This window comes from Gordionus sp. m RMFG-2023, chromosome 5, assembly GCF_954871325.1.
Source record: "Gordionus sp. m RMFG-2023 chromosome 5, tfGorSpeb1-WG-v2, whole genome shotgun sequence".
Classification (NCBI taxonomy): domain Eukaryota; kingdom Metazoa; phylum Nematomorpha; class Gordioida; order Chordodea; family Parachordodidae; genus Gordionus; species Gordionus sp. m RMFG-2023.
In genome coordinates, this window is record NC_088779.1 from 24,268,342 (window position 1) to 24,292,067 (window position 23,726).

General features: G+C 27.1%; 2 protein-coding genes across 3 annotated transcripts; one reads left to right on the top strand and one right to left on the bottom strand.

Moving 5' to 3' along the window:
• The first annotated feature begins 1,391 nt into the window (after positions 1-1,391).
• Positions 1,392-11,120, top strand: LOC135930532 (cleavage and polyadenylation specificity factor subunit 2-like). 2 transcript variants are annotated; one of them, XM_065467334.1, is made up of 18 exons: positions 1,392-1,540; positions 1,595-1,754; positions 1,803-1,908; positions 2,103-2,232; positions 2,788-2,843; positions 3,126-3,331; positions 3,502-3,774; positions 3,933-4,106; positions 4,642-4,805; positions 4,967-5,165; positions 5,391-5,503; positions 5,914-6,047; positions 6,163-6,296; positions 7,289-7,358; positions 7,827-7,903; positions 8,014-8,131; positions 10,067-10,269; positions 10,890-11,120. In XM_065467334.1, exons 1-18 carry the CDS (start codon positions 1,392-1,394, stop codon positions 10,980-10,982), a joined length of 2,559 nt encoding a protein of 852 aa, XP_065323406.1. In that variant the 3' UTR covers positions 10,983-11,120. The 2 variants fall into 2 exon arrangements, with proteins under 2 accessions (XP_065323406.1, XP_065323407.1); XM_065467335.1 differs by having other exon boundaries at positions 3,126-3,217.
• A 2,712-nt stretch (positions 11,121-13,832) lies between these two features.
• LOC135930275 (uncharacterized) lies at positions 13,833-23,310 on the bottom strand. Its single transcript, XM_065467054.1, has 14 exons — positions 23,179-23,310; positions 23,013-23,137; positions 22,782-22,970; positions 22,551-22,740; positions 22,323-22,478; positions 22,073-22,158; positions 20,779-20,928; positions 19,989-20,089; positions 17,678-17,823; positions 17,174-17,327; positions 16,457-16,759; positions 15,892-16,406; positions 15,371-15,652; positions 13,833-14,789 (listed from the first exon to the last, which is right to left on the bottom strand). The coding sequence occupies exons 1-14, from the start codon at positions 23,272-23,274 to the stop codon at positions 14,721-14,723; spliced, it is 2,562 nt and encodes an 853-aa protein (XP_065323126.1). The 5' UTR covers positions 23,275-23,310; the 3' UTR covers positions 13,833-14,720.
• Between the last annotated feature and the right edge of the window lie 416 nt (positions 23,311-23,726).

Here is a 23,726-nt window from a genome sequence, read left to right on the forward strand (position 1 = left end):
GACTTGTGTACCAAGGTTCAGACTATTTTTTTGATTATGAACTCGGCTAAGCCGTTTTGAAATCTGCCATTTAAAAAATATTTCTTGGACGAATGCCTATAGTTATAAGAACGATTCGAAAACTTAAGGAAAAATATAGAGTTATGCGAGATTTTGGAATAGATTCTGAAAATGCTTTAAAAGATGTTTTGAAGACATACCGTATGAGTGAACATAGTATAGGTGGTCGAAGTCCTGCTAAGATAATGTTAGGCTGACAGAAAAAATCAATTTAGATTGGGATAGATAGGATACCCATAATGAAATAGAAAAATCGCTAAATTAAAAAATAATAATTGCAATTTAAAATGTAAGATACGAGATTTTAAAGATTCGCAACCTGTTTGGGTAGATAATAATATTATGTCAGGCTGGCGGAAAGGATTATAGGTTCTAATTTGTTATATATTGTAGATTCTGCTGATATAACTGGGAATGAGTAGTCTCATCGAACATGATTAAACAGAGAGAGAGAGAAATTTGAACACATAAGTTAAAGAAACTACTGATTCAAGTAGTATTGGAGGATTAGAATTTCCAAGTATCGCGCAATGTTCACGAAATATCAACGTAAAGATTTATCGAAGAATGATATAAATTAATTTTGGCGAAATATAATATAGTGTATGTATCTATATTATTATTTTAGAATTATTTATATTATTATTATGTAAAAATTGTTAGTTTTAAAAATGATTATTATATAACAAATAAAAGTAGATTACATAATGCTAACAAAGTGTCCTAGATTTATATTATAATTAAATTAAATACAAATTTACATTGATAATATGTTTACTTAGGTTTTAAAATATATCATATTCTCTGGATTTGAAGAAATTAATCTGTTTTTATTTACAGCATTTATTTTATTCAATTTCTTAATTAATGAATAAAGAAAGATATTTTTCTTGTCACTCATGTTTTTGTGCTGAGATATTTTTATTGGTATAAATCTACACTAGTTTATATAAATTCTTGGAAAAATAATTTATTATTATTATTTTTTTTAACAAATATGTTTATTTTAAATTCTAAATTTTATTGTTTACTTAAAAAATACTAATTTTTCCCCCAAATTCTCTTAGAGTGATATATTATATTGTACACATTTTTTGGAGAAAGGGGGATAGGACGGAATGTAGGGAAAATTTTTTATTGGCTTAAAACAATATTTGTGAGAAAACACAAATTTTATATACTGGAAATTCCCCATTACCCTGCCTCCTGGCTGATCATTTGGTATATATTATAAATTTAATATTAGTTATAGTTAGTGGATAACCTAGTCATGTGGAACCTAATATTAATCATTCATTCACACAGTTATTTTAAATTTAATTTTTTGCTGCATGACATCCATAATTAAATTTGAACCTTTATCTGGGGTTTATGATGAATCACCTCTTGCATATTTATTACAAATAGATGAATTTACGTTTCTTCTAGACTGTGGTTGGGATGAAAATTTTAATTTAAATCATATAAAAAATATAAAGAAGTAAATGTTAATAAATTTAATATATTAATTATCATCTATAATCAATTTACAAAGATATATTCATCAAATTGATGCAGTTTTACTATCATACCCTGACCTGTATCATTTGGGAGCTTTGCCTTATTTGGTGGGTAAATGTGGCTTATTAGCTCCTATTTATGCAACTATACCTGTTTATAAAATGGGTCAAATGTTTATGTATGATATATATCAAGTAAATATTTTTAACATAGAAGCTAAAACAATTTTATCTCATATAAAGTCAAGGTATAATAATGAAAATTTTGATGTCTTTTCACTTGATGATGTGGATACAGCTTTTGATCGTATTACTCAACTTAAATTTTCACAGACAGTTGGACTTAAGAGTTAATTTATAAAATAAATTATAATAAAACTATCATTCAATAGTAATTATTTTAGATGGCATAATTTTATTTGATTACCTTATTTATATTATGATTTGAAATAATAAATTTTTTTAAAGTATAAAAAATGTAGTTTTCAAAACATATTTATTTAAATTTACATACAATGTTTAATATACATTTAATTCATTAAGGTAAGGGTCATGGTTTACAAATAACTCCCATTTCTGCTGGACATATGATTGGGGGGACTATATGGAAAATAGTCAAAGATGGAGAAGAAGAAATTATATATGCAGTTGACTTTAATCACAAAAAAGAACGGTAATGTTATTGTTTTATTTAGTTGTATTTTATTTAGAATATTAGTATTTTGAGATAGCCTAAGCTAAAGTTTTAACTAATACTAAATAGATTAAATGGGGAAATAATTAACAATATTAAGTCTAAATAAGGCTAAGTAAAAGTTACATTATTTCCTTTAGAATAAATCAGGAACTGATTTATTAAACCTATAGTTTTAATATGATTTGTAACACATTTGTCATTTATGTTTAACAATATTCTTATAAAATTATTTAATTTGCCCTAATTATTGAAAAAATATTTTTTGAAATTTATTTAGAATATGATAATTTTAATATTTTTTTTGTCAAAATAAATTTGGCAAATTAAACAATTTTATAGGAATGTTGTTGCACACAAATGGAGAATCACAGTAAGTACTAATACCTTCAATTTTATATTGAAAATTTTTATGATCACTCTTAGAGTATTTAGATGATTCATAGTTTCCTTTCAACTTAACATATTTTCAAAGTTATGAAAATGCAATTTTATAATAATTTAATTAATACTTTTTTAATAAAATCAATACAGTCATTTAAACGGTTGCCAAATCTTGGAAAGTCTATCTAGCCGCCAAAATATTAAAGGTAACAAATAATTGATATTTATATAATGCTGTCTTCAATATTTTTTAAGACAGCTTAAGAATATTTTTCTTATTTAGACTATCTAGATTTTCTTCATTCAATAGAATATTTTAAGATGATTTCGTATATAATCATTATAAATTTTAGTATTGTTAAATTTATCTTAAAAATAAATGTGGCAGTGTTATAAATCTACAATGAACGGGTTTTCGAATTGCCCATATATAATGGTATAGAATATATAATTAGAATTTAAATTTTGCCTTTAATTTATTTATAAAGGTATTGGCAGCAGCACTTTATCCACTGACAAACCATGCAGCTTGCTTATAACGGACACAATAAATGCACTCTACGAACAAAGCAGGCGACGGGTAAGGGACGAAGCCTTAGTGACAAAAATACTTCACACGCTCAGAAGTCAAGGCGGGAACGTTCTTTTACCCATAGATACAGCTGGTCGGGTTTTGGAAATCGCTCATCTATTGGTTTGAACCCCCCCCCCCCACCACCCCATTATCTGCACTTATTTCTGTTTGAGCCTTGAAAATAAAACTATTTTGTTTAAAAATTTTCCCAGACATAGTTATACGTATATTTATGCAGGAACCATTCTTTAAATTCCACTTAAAAAATATATTTACTATTTTATCGATAGGATCAACTATGGCGTAATCCCGATTCAGGGTTTGGTTCATATCCCCTTGTCCTCTTGAACAACGTTAGTTATAATGTAGTCGCCTTTGCTCAGTCGCAAATAGAATGGATGAGCGAAAAAATTTCAAAATCCTTGGTCATCAATAGTGATGGAAATATAAATTCTTCTTCCAGCCCAGATTTTCACAATTCCATGAATCAATCTCCTTTCCATTTCAAGCATTTGCTACTCTGCCATAGCCTGTCAGAACTCGATAAAATACCTGACCCTAAAGTAATTTATTTTATTTTATATTTAATTTTTTTTAACTTCATAAATGACTCTACAATAAAACAATGAGTAATGCGATTTGCGATTATTGTTTTAACATTATCAATGTATCAATATTACCATAATAATATCTGATAATCATATAATTAATGTTTTCAAAGGTGGTGTTAGCCTCTAGCCCAGCCTTGGACAGCGGATTTTCAAGAGATCTTTTTTTGGAATGGTGTGGAAACTCTAAAAATTCTGTTATTCTAACCGTCAGAACGACCCCTGGCACTCTGGCTAGAACCTTGATCGATGATCACACTGGTTCTATTAAGACGATAACGCTGGAAGTAATGAATATTTTATTTAAGTTAAAATTACTGGAAAGCTTAAAACAATCATTTTTATCTTTTATGTGGTCGGCTATAAGGCTCCAAATATATTTTTTGGAAGATATCTGAAAATATGTAGATAGCGACTTATTTGGCCAAGAGAAAACATAGTGAAAACTGAATGAAGCTTAGAAAGAGTATATAAATTTTTTTGGGTCGAATAATATTCTAGAGCCCATTTTTAAAAACCTAACCGCAAATCACAACTATAGGAACATAGTTATGCTAGACTGAACGGCTGAACCAAATCTAAAGACAGAACCTCCAAGGGGTATAACCCGAGAAAATCGGACCTCTGACCTTCATCATCAGTTATATAATCATAAGGTTATGCTTTCGTTTTACAAAAATATTATATGTTTTATAGTTATCATTTTAAAATATTTTTCATTGCTCATAAATATTTACATGCCTCCAAAGTTGAATTATGCGAATGATTTTTTTTTAAAAAAAGAAATAAATAGTAATAATTTATATATATATATTTTTATAGGTTAAGAAACGCGTTAAATTAGAGGGAGAAGAGCTCGTAGAATACATAAAAAAGAAAAGGTATAATAATCATAATCATCTCAACCCAATACACCCCTGGAGAAAACAAAAGAAACGATTATCTACAGAAGCTACAGAAGAACTAACCAGCACGGAGATCGACAAGTGAGGATAATTATCTCACCCCCTCCCCCCAATAATTTCCATTAATTAATAATATATGATTATGCTACATCGAGTCTAAAAAAATTGTGGCAAATGTTTGAGTATGGTCATCCATCTTTGTTTTGTTTATGTTATACTGGTTTTTTTAATTTAAAAATTAGAAAACCGGAAGAGAAGGCTTCGAAAAAATTATCCGATTCTGATTTCTCTACTGGTAGCGATGATTCGGAACTTTCTAGCACATCCTCAAGTTCTGATGACTACGAAAGTCTAACTCGCGACGATAGTAATAAATCGTTTAGCTCCAAGAAAACTAAATCACGACAGAGATTACCATACGATACTTACATAAAAGACGATGTAATATATTTAATGATATATGCTATACTCTAACTTCCAACTACAAATATTATGTGTATATATTTTTATGTTAGAAAGATAGAAAGAAGGAGAATAATTTAGGATTGAATTGCAATACAGTTTACTCAATAATTTCGCATTTATATACTACTAATCTATTTGTCATGACAAAATCGACAAATCATTTTCTTATGAACTTTTTTTTGTGAAAAATAAATTAACAAGGTTTACATTGACGAATTACAAATAACCGATTTTAAGAGATATCGAAAACGATTGGTCATGTTTCCTTATGTCGAACACAAAGTTAAATGGGACGATTATGGGGAACCAATAGAGTTACTTCCTATATTATATTATTAATTTGGAAACCTTGAACATTTATTATTAAGATGGAATCTGATAGCATTTTAAATTCACCATTTAAATTAAAGAATTATAATAATGACAACACATAACTTATTATTATTTCGGAGATCTGGATGTCGAAATTTTAAGCCTAGCCTGGATTTTCAAATTTTTTTAAAACATTTTGGCCCATGTTTTGTAAAATGCCTTTAGCGGAAATTGAGTATTAAATGAAATGTTATAGTGGTCGATTATATTATTTTCCAATGATAAATTAATTTTTTACAAAATAGGTCCAGCCCCGTGTTTATGATTTATAAAATAATAATTTTAACAGAATTTTATAAATGTATTCTTTTATATTTTTAACCCTTATTTTTTGTTTAAATATCCATTTTAGTCCAAACGACTTTAATTTATTCGAGAAAATGAGCATAGCAGACGATAACACCAATAAAGTTGAAAACAATGATGCCACTAAAAAAGAAAATGAGAACAATAAATCTCCCAACGACGTTAAAAATTTTACCTTTTGTAAGATGTTATTATTATTTTTCCCTCTTTTCATTGGCTTGTACATATAAATTTATTTACCTCCAATAAAAAGAGACAATTTGATTTAAAAAAAAATTTTGCAAAATTATTTTAGCCGAACCTACAAAATGTATTTCGACCCCGAGAACCTTAAATATTCGAGCGTCAATCACTTTCATTGATTTCGAAGGCAAGTCCGATGGCGAATCCTATAAAAAAATCATATCTCAAATTAAGCCCAAACAATTGGTTGGTATTTAATATAAAGTTGATTTCCATTAATAAAGCAATCTATTTTTGTTAGTCCCACTGGTTTGTATTTTATGCACAAATCGAATAACAACATTTTGACTATCATATATTGGTAATATATGACAGTCAATGATTAGAAAAAGAGAAATAGCCAACCTTTCTTTCTTGACAAACTTGAATACATTTGCATATTAAAAGTATTATGTTCATATATATATATCATTTGTTGAAAGATCAATTAATAAATAATATTTAAATGAAATAACTAGTAATTATATTAAATTAATGTTTATTATGAATAATTATATTGGTATATTATAGTTATTTTATATAAGGGTGTCAACAAATATAAGATATAGCTTCCATAACAAATACATATACGTTTTTTTGGTATATGATATTGACTACTTCATATTTGTATTATAATGATATAAAAGGCCTCATTTATAGTAAACGCGTTATGTTCAAGCGTTGCGTTTAACGCAGCATTATACAAAATTAAGCCAATAAATAGGTATAAATATATAAATATGAAGCGTTACGATAAAATTTGAAAAACAGCGATGCGTTGATTAAAAAAAATATACCATACGATTATAAAAATAATAGCGAATTCAATAAAAAACGTAATGATTTTTCTTAAATATTATAAATAATTATCTCTATTTTAACTTTATCTTAAACTAGTTTTTAAAACTGAATCAGCTCTAATAACTCAACGCTTGAAAATAACGCAACCCAGTATTGGATATCTGATATTTGTTAAGACTTGATTATACCCAGATCAATCTTTTTATATTTTATGATAAGTAAACCAAATAAAAAACAAATATAAATCATATTTTTTTTAATTTAAAAAAATTAAAAAAATATCTTATATTCAAATCTTGGAAAAACAATTTCGAAATAAAAATACGAACTATTGGCTAGATTTTTTTTCTAGTTTATTATTTTTTTATAAAAATATTCATTAATCTTTTGAATTGAAGATATTGGTACACGGTCCTGAACACGCCACGATGGTTATGGCAGATTACTTTAAAAATCATCCTTCATTAGGTTTTTTTAAAACCTTTTATGATATTTATTTTATTTTAAATATAATTGAAATACACAGTGATAGACATATTACTATAATAACTATTACCTAGTATCATACAAATATAGTTTTTTCTATGAGACGATATTTAATTTTTAAAAAATTTCAGTGAAAGTTTAGAGTTTTTTTTCCATCCATTTTTTAAGGAGAAGAAAGAAGGATAATCCCTATGTCTCATTTTATAGTAAACCCGAAATACCGCGATAAAGACGATGCGTAATTTACAAAATACGCAATGTATTTATATAGCCATGCTAACGTTTATTGATAAATTACTCGTGGTTTGAGCGATATCTCGATATTTCGCGCTTACTATACGAGGCCCTTGAAGTTAAATCTTAAGCGTCAACATTATATTCTATTCGTTTCAGAAAAAATATCATTTACCAAAATATTTTATAGAAATTTTTTCTCAACAATATTCGAAGGTATACCTAAGAATAAAATATTTTGTCCAAAATTAAACGAGGTGCTTAACGCTACGCTAGAATCTCGGATATTTAAAGTATATATTAAAATTAAATTATAAATAATAATTTTTTTTGCTAATTTATATTCCTCCCTTCCTTCTCTCATTAGATAGAATTTAAATCCAATTTTTAAAATAATTTTTAGGTAAAAATGAAGGATTCGCTCACTAGTACTTTTCGATTTTCCAGATATAAAGGCATCGAATTGTCTAAATTAGACTCTAGCGTTGTGTATGAGCAAGATGAACATGATATCGAAAAAGGTGATTAGATAGATTTTCATATAAATTAAGGCCCTGCAGTTCGGTCCGAAAAAAAATTTGCCCGGTTTGGTACGAAACTTAAAGTTTTAAAATTAGGTCCGGTCCGCTCAAGCCTGACCTCGAGCGGGCGGATTCAGGCTGGTTCAATGCGAAGCCGTTTATATTCTTAGATAAAAAATTGACAAATTTTGATACTTAATTTATTAACCCATCTTTTTTAAAGTACAAATACGCATTATAGGTTTTGAATTGATTGGTGATGAATGTAAAATATTGAGTTTCCCATATTCAGTTCCTTACAATTTTTTTTCTTTCTCCAAAGATTATTTATATTTCATTGATGAGGTGTTTAATAATTTATTAATTCTTTACGAGAGTGGCCCTGCCCTGCTATTTTTTTATTTAGGTCTGACTCAATTTAAGCCAAAATGAATACGATTTAATCTGCCAACACAAACATATGTTAAGCTTAAAAATCACTTTAAATTCACACCTATTGAGAAATATCATTTCACAAAATGGTGTTAGTTCCTCCTAGTTTAAGCTAGGCCTTAGGCTTTCTCAAAAAATACCAAAGATAAAATATATCAAACGTACTCAAATCTCTTCCGAGAGAACTGCATTTGACCTGTTTTAACGAACAAGCCAGCCCACTCATTTTTAAAAATTTTTTAACCCACCCACCCATATTTTTTTTAAATCCCTCCCACACCCACTCTCCCATTTATCTATAAAATTTTGTTTGACCAGTCCACCCATTGTCTAAAAGTTATTATTGTTGGTTTGGCACTTTATTTATTTTAATATATTTTTAATTAAATTATAAAATACAATATTATGAAATAGAAAAATGTGAATTTTAATAAATAGAAGTCTCTTCTACGCGTTTCGCCTTAAAAATATTTAAAATTCACCCGCATAATTTAAAAAATATTTTTTAACCTGCCCGCCACCCGTTCAATGTAAATAATATTTTAGAAATCTCGTCCGAAGAATGGGCGAGCGGGTTTTTAGTCAACCCATTGACCTCTAGTTTCCTCCACTTTTTCCTCTTAGCGACTTCACTGCTTTAAATTGATTCTATTTCATTGTTAAGTTCTTAAATAATTATTAGGTTAATGTAACTAAATATTATAAAATAAATGTCTGGCGATCCTAGAAAATATTTATATCTCAAACAAAATATTGGGTTCGAAATATGTAGATCTAATCTTCTTTCCATGCATGACATTAGATAGAAAAATTGCTAATAATACCGTTAACAAACATAAAATATATTTAATTTTACAGCAGATATATTATTCCTTAATGCAAGTTTAATAAATGATCTTGACGTAACCTTCTAATTTATTAATTTCTTTACTCTTTTCGCGAGAATATATTTATTTTAATGTTTTTATTATATATTGCATTATTCCACAATAGTATTTACATGCATTTCCTGCATTTGTGCCTTGGGGCAAGGAAAGAATAGTTTTAAAGCTTGCTATATTTTAGGTGTGGCCAAGAGGGTCACATAAGGGAGGATATGGAGGTCAGAGGAATTAGGAATTGGAAGGGGCTAGTAGATGTTTTAGGTATGGCAAGGATGATCATTTATTAAGACTGAGATCAAGCCTTGGGTTGACCTTTCTCTAAGCAATAATTAATATAAATAACTTTATTGTAATAATCATATCAAAAGATAAAAATGACTAATTGCTGGTGATGGTTTACAATCACATCTCCAACCAGTGTTTGTTGAATAATTCTATCTCTAATAGTATTTAATTTCAATTCTAGATATTAATATATGAAAAAATAGTCCATTTTCCAGTAACTGAATAATTAATGGTTGACGTTGCCAGCTATAAAATATATCATGAAAACGTAAATCATGACAGTTATCATTATTTATCATTATTTACAAAATCTTCAATTCATATTATATTCAAGATGGCGACAATCGGATTCCTTGTTTAGATGCTCCCAACCCTGAATCTACTGAAAATAACGATGGGAACGTGAAGACCGGAACCCATTTTATTGGTGATATTAAGTTGACCGATCTTAAACAAATATTGATTTCTTCTGGACTTCAACAAGTCGAATTTATAGGACCAGTATTGGTCTGCAACGAGTTAATCGCTATCAGAAAGGTTATCATGTTTTTTAAAAAAAAAATTATTTTTATAGTATTACACATCTTATATTAACAAATAAAGTTGGTAAATAGGAGTAGGACTGAACCAATTAGATATTTATTTTAACTATGATCCAATATCAATATTGGTGCAGCTCACAGCGAAGCCAAATAGTGGAAAATTTCCTGTTCTAGTAAATATCATTTTAATCTAATAAAAAATAATTTACCCCCCTCTTTCTATATATCAATACATCACTATAAACAATCATTTTAAATAAAAATAAGTAAAAATAAATAATTTTTTAAAATAAATATCGTAATTCAAATTTTTAGGAGAAAAGCTTTTATATATAAAAAAGTGAAAACCCAAAATTATTTCTATAAAAATATAACATAGCTAAATGGATATAAAGATCCTCCAAAAAACCAACCTAATTATCCCCCCCCCTTTTCCCATAGGGAAATCCTGGGTACGCCTATGGTGCAGCCCTAAATAGTAGATAAAGGAAATAAATTCAGGCATAATATTTATTTAGACTAATTGTAAAATATATAAATCACTCACCTTAATGATTAAAACTTGGATAATTAATAAAATTTAAAAAAATATATAATTTTTTGTTTATTTTATAGAATGAAGCAGGAAAATTAACTTTCGAAGGACCTATATGCAAAGATTATTTTAAAATAAGGGATATTTTTTATCAACAATTCGCAATTTTATAAGTTATATAAATAACATTTTGTACATAGTGTATAATATATATATATAATTCGGCACGAATATGAATAAATAGAAGAATATCATCTTTTGACTGACTTTCAAATTTAATTTATAAATTGCTGATTAATATTTCTATATTTTATCGCCTTAGAATTAGGTTATTCCATATTCACTTTTAGTCAAAAATGTATTTTTATAAATCAATTTTTTTTTATAATTATACTATTCTATTTATATAAAAAAATCTAAAATATTTATAAAATAATTTAAACTATAGCTTGATATCAGTTATCCATATTGAAAACGATAGAAACTTAATTTTTTAAAATTGCTTTCCTATAAAATTACAAAAAGCAGAGAGGGAATAATTTAATTATCAGACGACGATTTATAAATTTATGTGCTAATATGAAAACTAATCATTTTTCTTCCCTATCGATAAAAGTCACCGTTCTTTCAAAATATGTTTTTTTTTCTTCCCCGCATTACTAATAATTATCTTATTACCATAATTATATTGATCATATTTTTTTTATAAGACTGTGTCATTATGTTTTGAAAAAAAGTCTCAAAATTTCCGGAAACTAATAAAATTATGAAACATGTCCGAAATCTTCCACTATTTCTTTTTTACAAAAAAAGCGAGAATAAAATACGGAAAATAATTGCTTGTTTTTTTTAATAAAAATTACCCAAATAAATAAATTTTGAAAAAACTTATTACTCAAATTAGTAATTTCTGTTATTTTTTTCTTAAAAATTAAATTTATTCATATTTTTTAGATTTTGGACACAGCCTAAAGCATTACCAAAATTTATTTATTTTTATATTATGAAATTTTTATGGTTCTACTCAAAATATCCAATAATTTGATTCGCAAACTATTGAAACTTTGTCGAAAAAGAAGAAATAAAACTTAGGGTGAGTCTAAAGTCAAAAAATTTTTCAAAAAAAAAATGATTCTCTAATTTATCAATTTTGCTTCCAAACTCAATTTCGTAAATTCCAAATAATAATTTTTTTAAAAAAATTAAATTTTAACTTTGATAAAATTTCAAAAATATTATATGCGAATTTCATTAAAATCTTGAAACTTCTTCACAATTTGCGGCTCCTAAGTTATCAGTTTGATTTACTGAGAACTAGACATCTAATATCAAATTAGTTTTAGTTATACCTACAAAAATACGAATCAAATAATTGCAATATTCTTATTCGTTTAAATCGATTCGATTCGTCAAATATTCGATTCAATTCTAAAATTTTATTTAACCATAAATTAAAAAAGATAGAATATTAGATTTATATTGTAAAATTTAACTATGGATAAAAGACACAAATTTTATTAGTAAGATAATATAGAAGCATATATATATACTATTTTTACATATAATGTTGTAAAATCAATATAATATTCATATCATGTAGAAGACAAATATACCAACAACAAATTTTTTAAACAAAAAGTTTTTGCAAAAAGTAAAATTTATGATTTCTTCATCATCAAACGACGGAGAAATATCTGGTTCGCCCGTCATTCTTGACGGGATGGCTACTAGTTTATTATAATTGTATATGTGTTATAAATTGCATATAAAAATAAATACTTTCTTCGTCCATCATAAAACCATTTTTCTGAAGTTAGCCGTTAACAACAATTTTAGAAATATAAAATGTTTCTTCATTATTCCACTAGGAAATTTTATTAAATAGGAATAATTACAAATAATTCCTACTAATAATATATGATTATTTTTCAATATTATTATTTTAATCGAATAATTCGATCGAATAATAGATAAAAAATTATTCGACGAATAATATATTTTCCTTATTAATAATTGTGATATTCGTATTAGTAAAATACGAATCGAATATCGAATAACAAATAATTCGTTTTAGGTAGTTTTTGTTGACTTAATAGACGAGCAAAGTCTCATAGGCACGCGTAATATTTTTTCTAAAATATTGGGTTAGCCTCTGCTTATAAGCTTAAGATAATACGAATCGAATAATCAATTATTTTCTAAAAAATAAATAAATAATAAGATGGGTATAATATAGTTAAAAATTGCGATTTAGATAGATTTTTAAAAAAGGTCCAATTAAGATTTTAGGCAAAATAATATGTAATTTTGGATATTTTGCTCATAGGTGGCAAAAAGTATGGACCTCTATTTGCCAAATCTCGAGGTTTAGATAATATTATTTTGGCTTAAAATCTTAATTGGGTTGCTTTTAAAAAACTTTCGGGCTTTAACAATACTAGACATGTTAAATATAAAAAAAAATTGGTGTTACGAATAATGAAGAGGCTGTTATTTGACGATTAATTGTTCATCGTTATTCGCATTAAACCCTTTGAATCGAATAAATGATATTCGTAAAATGCAAATAATCGTTTTAAAAGGGCTATTCATTTTAATAATATGAAAAAGGGCCATTTATTATGAAGTGATATTTAATAAAATATCACTCATTGCACGTTATAAGAATTCCCACTTTTATTTATTTATAATTTTTAAACGTTTATTTATTGTAAAAAAGACATTAAAATAAATCAAGTTATTCGAAAAAAAAAACAATTTGCGTTAAAATCAGGGCTCAAACGCGAATATTTTTGCCAGGTTCTGTTCGAATTCCTTGTTCAAGGTGGGTTCGACAAAAAATAGGTTCGGTTTGTGTTTAGAAATGTCAATTATATTTTAATATTTCCATCAAAAATTTTAAAATACAATAAATTTTTTAAAAATCAAAATTAGATAACTATTTTTAAGGGTATAAAATATTTTATTCAAACTTTACTAAAACAAAATTTATGTCATAAATATTTAATATCTTTATTATATTATACATAATTCAATAATATACGCCAAAAAAATATTCAATTGCACATTTAAAAATTTTATTTGTAGGAAACTGAATTTACAAGTATTTTGAAAAAAATGGTTGGGTTCACGAAAACTGTCTTCTAGACCCGGTTCACAGCTTCTGGTTAAAACTCTGATTAAAATCATATAAGGATATTTTGGATCTAGAAATGGATTTCGAATTAATCAGTTACCTTGACAAATTCTTTTCAATATACAAGGTTAAAATTATCAATATACTGAGTTGAATCCCAATAATGTGATAACAAAAAATTATCAATATACTAAGTTGAATCCCAATAATGTGATACCTATTTAGGTATATCCTCATTAAATTGCTTCAGTTATTCAAGAAATAGAGGTTAAAGCTTGAAATCGGAGAATGATTACAGAGAATATAAGCGAAAACCTTACCCCAAAGTAAAGACATAAGCTTCAAAGTCAATATAAGAATTGTTGTTCAAAATATCTAATCTACCCAGTGAAACAGAATGTTTAACAAGATAAAATAAAGCTTTTTTTACAAGTCAGAAAAAACTGGGAAAGAAACAGGCTGAAAAATGTTTTTTGGATTAGAAAAAGCACAAACTCCGCCATATAATCATGTTTATTTGCAGGTAAATGAGGATAGATTCTTCTCAGTAAAGTACAATGGCTGTATTAGTTTTGGGATTTACTAATTCATATAATAATCCCAAAAAAGACGATTTAACTAAAATATTGTCATACATTATAAATGATTTTAAAAAAATTTGTTTAAAAAAGTAAGAAATGCCGTTTCAATAAATAATTTTATGATTAGAAACATAATTAAACAGCAATTTATCTAAATCATATAAAAAAACAAATTTTGATATAATAAATGCCAATCATTTTAGTATTTCTTGTTCTTCCTCTTCTTCTTCAGCCTCTTCAAGCCATTTCACAAAAGTCTCCATCTATATGTAAATAATAGTTTTTATTTAGTATACGATATAAATAACGGGAGTGATACATTTATTGAAACTGGTAATTCTATACAGGTCATATGAATTTATATGCTAGACGTCATAAAAAAAATAGATAACCTGAACAATACAGATATGAGCCTCAAAGAAGACTCATTCAACATGAATAACTATTTCTTATTTTTACATTGTCCAAATTTTAAATATTTTATATACTAACTAATCGTCTCCAAAAAATTGTTAGCAACTAAAGCCATTAGTAAGGAATTTTTCTTATAACTTTATCATAACACTACCCCCCCCCCCTTTCTTCCTCAAGCTGTAGATATTAAAATATTTTTAGAATTTTTTCAGAACATAATTATATACCATTCGATATTAACTTAACTGATTTACGAAAATAGACATTTAAAAAGCGTTGCTCAAAACAAATGTTATACTTAATAAAATCGCCCCACCCCTATCATATGGTAACCCCAAAAAGAGATGGAAAGGTAAACAGTATGTGAAACATAAAGCGAAACAATCGGGATAAATCGCGTAGATAGATTTAAAAAAAAATAATTAATAACTTGTTTAAATATCTTAGGAGAAGTAATTTGAGCGCGCTTGGCAGTAAACCAATCTACAATTACTTCTTCGGGTATAATATCTATTTCATAGGCATAGTGAGTAAGCTTGACGGCAAATGTGGAAAAATCTTTTTGTTGATGATTATCTGATTTTGTGCTGTTAGGACCAATTGATAAAGGGTCAGTATTCGAAGAATGAAGCAGAATACGATCCAAAAGAACATATTGAGATTCGGGAGTTTTAAAGTAGTTTGCCAGCAAGTCTTTGTAACGAACAAGTCTCTGTAAAAAATTTTTATGAAAAAAAGAAAATAAACGAATATTAAGACAAGTATGGGATTATATACTTTTAATATTTTCTCCTAAATCCAAATAGTTTGTTTAGTTTACCATAATTATTTGAAGAAAACTCATAAATAATGATAGTATATTGTATTGTTTAAAAGAGGTAGAGTTACTTCACCTAGTCCCTTCAAAAGTTTTTAATATTTTATAAATATTATAAGAATGATGCCACATACGTTTTGATAATACCGGATCAGAGCATCATCGTCCCCCTTTGAGCCCTCCTTGATAAAATTTAGGGCGGCATCCTTGAAGATAATTTTACTGACGCAAACCCAGAGATCATGTAAAGTGACATTATAGGCGTGCTTGGATGCGTTTATCTCAAGCACGACATTTTTTAAGGGGATATTTTCCTCTTCACACCGTTGAAAGGACTCTGCCGTCTCGAAATAGAAACCTCTCGTGTCCTCGGTGGACATGATATAGTGCTCGTCGGCCGAAATAGTTCTGTTCCTTTTATTTTCGGCATCGTTGACTAAATTTTTATTTGAAGATGAGTTGTTTTTCGAGTCGCTATTTAGAATAGTTGTAATATCCATATCAGCAAAATGAGACTTGATGGGGCTCGTAGGACGACTAGAAGTGTGAGATAAGGAGGAAATGTTTTGGTTGGAAGATGTTAAGGATGAGATAGAAGAATGAATAGAGGAAGCTCGTGAACCGGTTTCGTCTTCGCTTGAATTTTGTGCTGCGTGATAGGAAAAATGATGAGTTAGTTATAAAGTTTTTATAATTTACAATCATTTTCGAAGGCATCGGCCATCAATTTGCGACGGGGACTATTGGCCCTGGCGTGACTCGGAAACAATCTGTTATCACGAGAGAAAAAAGGAGGCAAGACCAGGTTTCTGGGACCGAACCATTTGTAAAATTTGTTCTTCAGCACGTAGCAAGGAATGATTTTATCCGTTAATTTGATCCCATTCTCGGTTGAAGATAAGGTTTCTTCTTTGATGATATCGTAAGGTATGAGGTCCTGTTTCAATATATCGCCAGGAACTATTCGGTACAAATAAGTGTCCTTGTGACCATTCGGTGAACCTGGAATGTTATAAGGAAAAATCGTTCATTTTCAATTTTAAAACAACTCGAGGTCAAAATAATATGCAACGTAAATTATATGTGTGAAAATAGATCTAATTAAAAATGAATAAGTAGTAAGTAACCAGAACTAGTAGTGTAAAATTGCCGCATTTGAGCCGATTTTTAAAAATGGTCAACTCAATATTTTAGCCAGAAAAATAGTGCTTAAGCCTCAAGATTACGCGAATAGATGTCCAAAACTCCATGACATTCTGCGAGCAAAATCTAAAGGCTTGCATAATATATTTATAGGTAATATCTTGAGTTATACATTTTTAAAATTTGGCTCAAAAACAGCACTAACCCCTCATGCCCAGTTAACGCTTGTTCAAATTATTAATAGCAAAAAATGATACATATCTTACAAGAAACCTCGCAATGTTACGTATTTTACGTTGTCGCTTCCTTTCGCAATACCGACGCGAAATTTTTTGGTTTTAAAGTGAGACAAAAAAGTGGAAGCCTTTTGCGCGTCATCTAAACATACTGTACCAACAGGAAGCTTTAGTGACGCTGGCAGAAATACCTAGATAATAATTAAAAAAAACATTTATAATTTATTTTAGAATTATTTTGAGGCTCAATTTTTTATTATTATTTTTGACAATGCTTTTAAATAATCATAAATAATGAAAGTTCCAAGCATTGAATCTCTAGAGATGAAAAAGAACAAGACTTCGAGGTAAGTTATGATAAAATAATGATGCCCAGTATCGAGGAAAATCAATTGACATTTAGCCCGAATAATTAAATTAATGTACTTGGAGTAATTATGTAATAAATAAATTATCAAATTTTGCATTATCTTTAAAATGAAGAGATAAAATGGGAAAACGCAGATTATACTCTAAATATATTATAGATAATGATTATTACGTTGGGTCCTATCAGACAATGTTTGTTCAAATGCACTTTTTTGTGTAATGTCACGTTATTTCCTATTAAGCACGTGTCAATAATGCAGTCATCATATATTTTGACTCCATCCCATAAAATACTGTTTTTGATTACGCAATTTTTGCCTTTATTTTGCAATTTATTTTAAATATAGATATTTTTTTTAGTATAAATAAAATTGATTATTCATATATCTTTCAAACAACGGCGAGGGATAAATATCCCGATACCTCCAAGTATATTTACAGCCTAGTAAAAATGATTTTACCAATTAAAAGTTTTGGAATAATATAAATTATATCATTATAAAAGAGAGTTTGGTTAGGGAATTATGCAATTTTTGATGTTGAGTGATGACAATCTTAGCCAGAGATGGGGTATGTCAGAAATCTGCTGAGGCGAAATCATACTTTTTTAAAAGCTTAAATAATGCGGACTTATGAATTTTTCTTCATAAAAAAAATTACAAGCCGGCTAGCTAAATTTCATGTCGAAACAACCTGTGCCAAATTTTTCGGCCATTTAAATATTAAATCGAATGACCTTACTTAAACCAGCTCTCAGTGTTGGGCAGTACGGCGAATACTTGTAGATACAATGTACAAAATCCTGTTGTATCTTATACTCAGTATCTTTTTGACATTTTTAATAAGATGCTAGTATCTGTATTTAAGATCCTTATTCTGAAAAGTATCTCGTATCTTTTTTATTTTCTTGACAAAGGATACAGATTCTTTTTAATATTCATGTTTAAAATTTTCTTGAATTAATTTCCTTTATTTTTTCGGTCAAATTTTAAATATAGCTGGGAAATTTACAACTCATTATAAGATAGTTAAAAAATAACAAAACCAAAACTAATTTGAAATTATATTTTTGTATCTCGATAGAATATCATTACCAATTTTATGTAATATTTTTTAATTTGCAGAATGATTAACACTCATAGTAGTGAATAAGAAGGTAGTGAAATTTAAATTATGGAAATAAGTTTCCCTGAATAAAATCCCAATCTTAAAATTTTAGATGGAAATTTTTTTAAAATAAAAGTTAAAAAAACAATGTAGATGCTGAAGGTAAAACCTATATAAACAAAAAAATGATAAAGGGTTCAACACAAATTTTGTTAAACATATTAAAGTTATTATTTATATGTGGTTAAAAGGGACATAGGTTATCTTAAAATTACTTATGGAAAAATACTTTCAAAATATATTATTAAAAGAAGCCCTAAATGTAATACCAGAGTATATAATCAAGTTCAAACTATAACACCAATAGATTTAACATCTAATAAAAAATGATGATTATTTTTCTTTTGGTGAAACAAATGTTGCTGAGTTCAATACAAATAACATTGAACTGGAGGTTTTAAATTATATTACATAAAGTAAAAATACATTATAAAAGCTTAATTATTTATCTTCTATTAAGGAAATTTTTTTAAAATATAATACTGCAATACCTTCATCAACTTCAATTGAAAGGTTAGTTGGCAAAATGTAAGCCGAAACGGTAAAGGTCTAATGATAAATTATTATAAAAATATGATAATCTTATAAAATAATAATCTATTTTAATATTCTTTAGCAAATTAATATTTCAACTCTTATTAAAAATACTAATCTATTTTTCCTATTCATGCTAAGAATAAGCTAACACTAGTATTAAATGCCTGATTATTATAATTAACACATCATTAAATATTTTATTAAATATTTTAAATATTCATTATAATTACATGCATATGTTATGTTCTTCACAAATAAATAATAAAAACTATATTCTATAAATTATTCTTATTTAATTGGTAATGATAATTTTAAAGTATATTGTATTTAAGATACTCTAATTTAGCGAAAGATACGAGTATTTATTATCTTGCGATATTTTGAAAAAGATACCAGTATTTGTGTTTAAAATTGAATCGGTTTCTTTTTCCGGAGGTCCTGCCCAATCCTGCCAGCTCTTATATCTTTGTTATAGCTATATATAGGACAATAATTGGCTGAGTTTAGTGCCTTACCATTTATGTATGTTTGTGCCAAAAAATAAATAGGTTTTTCCTTTTAGAAATAGTTGCCCAAATAGAATTAGATTTTTAGACTAAAAAAGATATAATACCGCTTATTTTTGGAAGTAGCATCACCTTTTGCCAAAATCTTTAATATTATATTAAATAAAACCAAAAAGAGTGCCCTATTTGATTTTCTGAATAGAATCAAAGAACAAAAATTAAGTATGAGCTAGGATACAGATAAAATATTTTTAAAAAAATAAGATACCACACCTATACTACAATTGCTCCCTATCACGCTTCTAAAGACTAAAGATGATTCCCCGATTTCGCAATTATTCGATATCAACACATTCTGTTCCAGTTCGGCATTTCTATAATTTTTAAAAGACGACAAATACATTTTATTGTAAAAATATATTATAATCAAATCTTTAAAATTATCAATCACAATTATATCTCGTCCCCTAAATTGAAATTTACCAGCCCCAACCCAAGGTTTTTTACCTTAAATTTTGTTATAAATATATTATACATAATTCAAAGATCCACGATGGAGGTAAAATAATATGATTTTAAAAAATGTGTGGGCCTAATAATAATAAAAATTATGAACCGAATCGATTGAAAAATTAAATTACGGATTATCTAACAGACAAAATTATTTTGAAAGACTGATTCTAAAAACCCAGGTTTTATTCCAAATTTTTTTTCTCTCATAAATTATGAGTCGTGTTTTATGCTGGCACATGTCTGTATACACCAATGATGCATATATATTGCTAAACTGGCGATTCATTAATTAAAAAGAGCCATTTTGCGGTATGACGTCGACCGACTAATTGTCTTATTTATCATTAAATGAATGCACATTAATGTCATTAAATACAACTTCAAATCAAAGAATGGTACTAAAGTTGACAATATACTGTAAATTCTTAAAAAAGTAAACATCATTTACTGATCCTCAAGCCGCTTTTTATTAAAAGATCATATTATTCTCAATATAAATGACTTAATCAAATATCCCCCCCCCCCCCCCCCCATTTAAAATAAATAAAACTGTGAAATGTGGAAAGTTGATATATCCAAGGGCAAAAAAATATTTTTGTTATCATGTTGATTATATATCCTGGTATCGTTAGGAGGTATGGTTGGATGTCTCCATGTTTCTGGACTTATTGGGTAGAGCCATTCGTTAAGAATATCGAAGCTTAATTTGATCAAAATTTTTTTTAATTAAACTAGATTGATGAAAAACAAATTGCAATATATTTTAAAAGTCAGCTTTTTTTTGCGTATTGCATTTTGAAGATTTATTATATTAATTGTAAAAAAATTTTTTCACGATGGTCAAAAGTATAGAGGTGGCCAATAGCCAATGTTTTGATAAAAATATTCGATAGTAGTTTGGTAGAGTCTGGAGAAAGTAGAAGTTCCTAAGAAGAGGCGTCTGGGTAGAAGGTGAGGTATTTATGAGACGTGTATATTGCGATAAAAGACGGGATAGGGGTGACATTCTCTATCAGGGAAATATAATAAGTTCGAGGTTCTCATTGCATATATTTTCAAAATAATTTTCATGATAATTCTTATAATAAATTTTCCAAAATACTTAGTTATATGTTGAATTTTTTGAATTTTATTGGTATATATATATTTAGTAGAAAGTACAGTTTTAAGGAGCTTAATATTATCGTTAAAGGTCCCAGAAGAGTAAAATTTTAAAAACTCAGACATGGGAGTTTATTTTTACAGATTCTTAATACCCTAACAAATTATAATAAAGGTATCTCAATATTTTTTTTAATTTTTAGAAAATTAATTCAGTTAATTAAATAAGTAATCCATTAACGTTAAATTAATTCTCATATAATCAATAAAAAAATATTTAATTAGGATAAAATGGTATAACATTAATGTGAAATGGCTAAATTTAGTTGATTTTAAATTACGATTTTAGCTAAAATAATATTTTGTAGGCCTCGAGATTTTGTTTATAGATGTCCAAGCCGTTCTCCCATTTATGAAAAACATCTCAAGGATTGCGTAATATTTTTTGGCCAAAATATTGGGACAGCCATTTTTAACAATCTAACTGTTTAATACAATATATATCAGAGACCTGTAGAGGTACCATTTGCATGGCTTTGACGGTTTTTTTTTTAAAAAAAATATTTCTGCTCGGTTTTTATAGTTTCAGGCCCAGTCCTAATAAAATATTTAACGTAACCCCAGTAATTTAAAAAAATATTTTAGACCTGGCTCAGGTATTAGGAGGTATATTAAGCCTTTGTATCAGGGTTAGGCATATATATTATATCATAAATTATTCATTAAAAATAATGGTAGCATGCCTGATCCGATAATACATTGCCAAATCAGAGAGGGTAAATACATAAAATTTATCTTCAATATAAACATGGAGTTGACTACCCAAGATCTGTAGATGTTTAGTGTTTAAATAAATATATTTTGCAATAAATAATTTATCATATTTTGATTGTATACATGATTTTTAATATTAAAAATACTGCAATATTATTTATAAATCTTTAAATTTATAAAAATTTTAATGGTTAATCAATACATTTATTTAAAATATACTTCTTCATTAATCAGTATATCATTGATAAAATGTGCTAGGCTTTGATAATCAAAATTGTCTGCAAAGAATTGTGGTACTTGTGGACTACAAATACAAATATTCATGTTGAACAAATCATAAGAAACTTTGACATTATTACATTTCTCAAGAATTTCCTATTTAAAAGAAATAGAGTAGTTATAATTTTTTTTATGTTCCACATAATACAAATAAATTTTATAAATTACTAGAGGAATTGCAATATTACAATCATTTTTATTTCTCAAAACTGTGCCAGTAGAATGATGCAATAGTTGATATGAAATTGCATCATAAATTACCAAACATCGATTTGGAGGATCATAAGGAATTTTACCACTTGTCTTTCTGTAAAGAAGAGTCATCAAGGAATCAATCTTATCTTTTACTCTTCTTTTTCTATTTCATTAATTATAAATTAATTTTAAGATTTTTTTTACTTATGTAATTCTAATATTGGCTTTATATTTAAATTCGAAGCTAATAATCCATTGATAAGTACAAAATCAGATTTTAATATATTCCCCTTGTTGTATATTTCTCTAAATGCATCTCCAAGTGTTTGACAGCTTTCAGAGGTGTACAAAGTAATTGTTAATTTTTTTAACTTTGAAAGCCATTTATTGTTACTAAACTGTTAATAGAACGTATATTATCCAATATAATTATACTTAAGATAAAGTTTTAATTTTTCACTATATATAGAGGAAATCAAATATATTTCTTCTATTCCAGATGATATCAAAATTTCAATTGTATAATCTATACAAGGAATGTTTACTAAAGGAAGTAAAGCCTACACATATCTTAAGAAATATAAAATTTAAATTTTTATACCATATGTTCATAAATCGTAAGGGGGCTAAAATTATTAGTAAAAGCATCAATATAAACTAGAGCTTGTCTAACGTCTTGCCTTTGAATATTGCTCATATTATCAAAATTTTTAAAGAAATAATAAATGCATGTATGCCTAAAAAATACTCACAGCTGATACTCTCAATTGAGAGTGAATTTTTTACAACAGGAGCCCGAATTAAAAAACTCGACAAGAACCCGAGTAGATTTTTTAAAATTTGATTGTGAATATTATAATATCCAAAAAACAATTAAAAATATGTGTATTATCTTGATTACCTTAAATAAAATTTATTTGACCGCCATAATATAATCAATATTTATATTAACTTGATTTATTTAAACCTTTTATTTAGTTTAAATATTGAAAAACTGGAACACAATCAAATATAATTGGGTATATATAAAAATAATGTGTATATTATAATGAATATATTATCAAGATATATCAATATATTTATCGATAGTATCACATGGTGAATAATTGAGATATATAAATAATGAGGAGTCGAGTTTGTCAGACTTTA

Excerpts from the sequence above, each read along its gene's own strand:
- LOC135930275 (XM_065467054.1), bottom strand. The coding sequence starts at position 23,274 with ATGAGCAATATTCAAAGGCAAGACGTTAGACAAGCTCTAGTTTATATT. Across the intron at positions 17,328-17,677 it reads ATTGTCTGATAGGACCCAAC|GTATTTCTGCCAGCGTCACT; the intron begins GTAATAATCATT and ends ATTATTATCTAG. Across the intron at positions 16,407-16,456 it reads CGATGCCTTCGAAAATGATT|CACAAAATTCAAGCGAAGAC; the intron begins GTAAATTATAAA and ends CCTATCACGCAG.
- LOC135930532 (XM_065467334.1), top strand. The coding sequence starts at position 1,392 with ATGACATCCATAATTAAATTTGAACCTTTATCTGGGGTTTATGATGAA. Across the intron at positions 1,909-2,102 it reads ACAGACAGTTGGACTTAAGA|GTAAGGGTCATGGTTTACAA; the intron begins GTTAATTTATAA and ends TAATTCATTAAG. Across the intron at positions 3,332-3,501 it reads TGGAAATCGCTCATCTATTG|GATCAACTATGGCGTAATCC; the intron begins GTTTGAACCCCC and ends TTTTATCGATAG.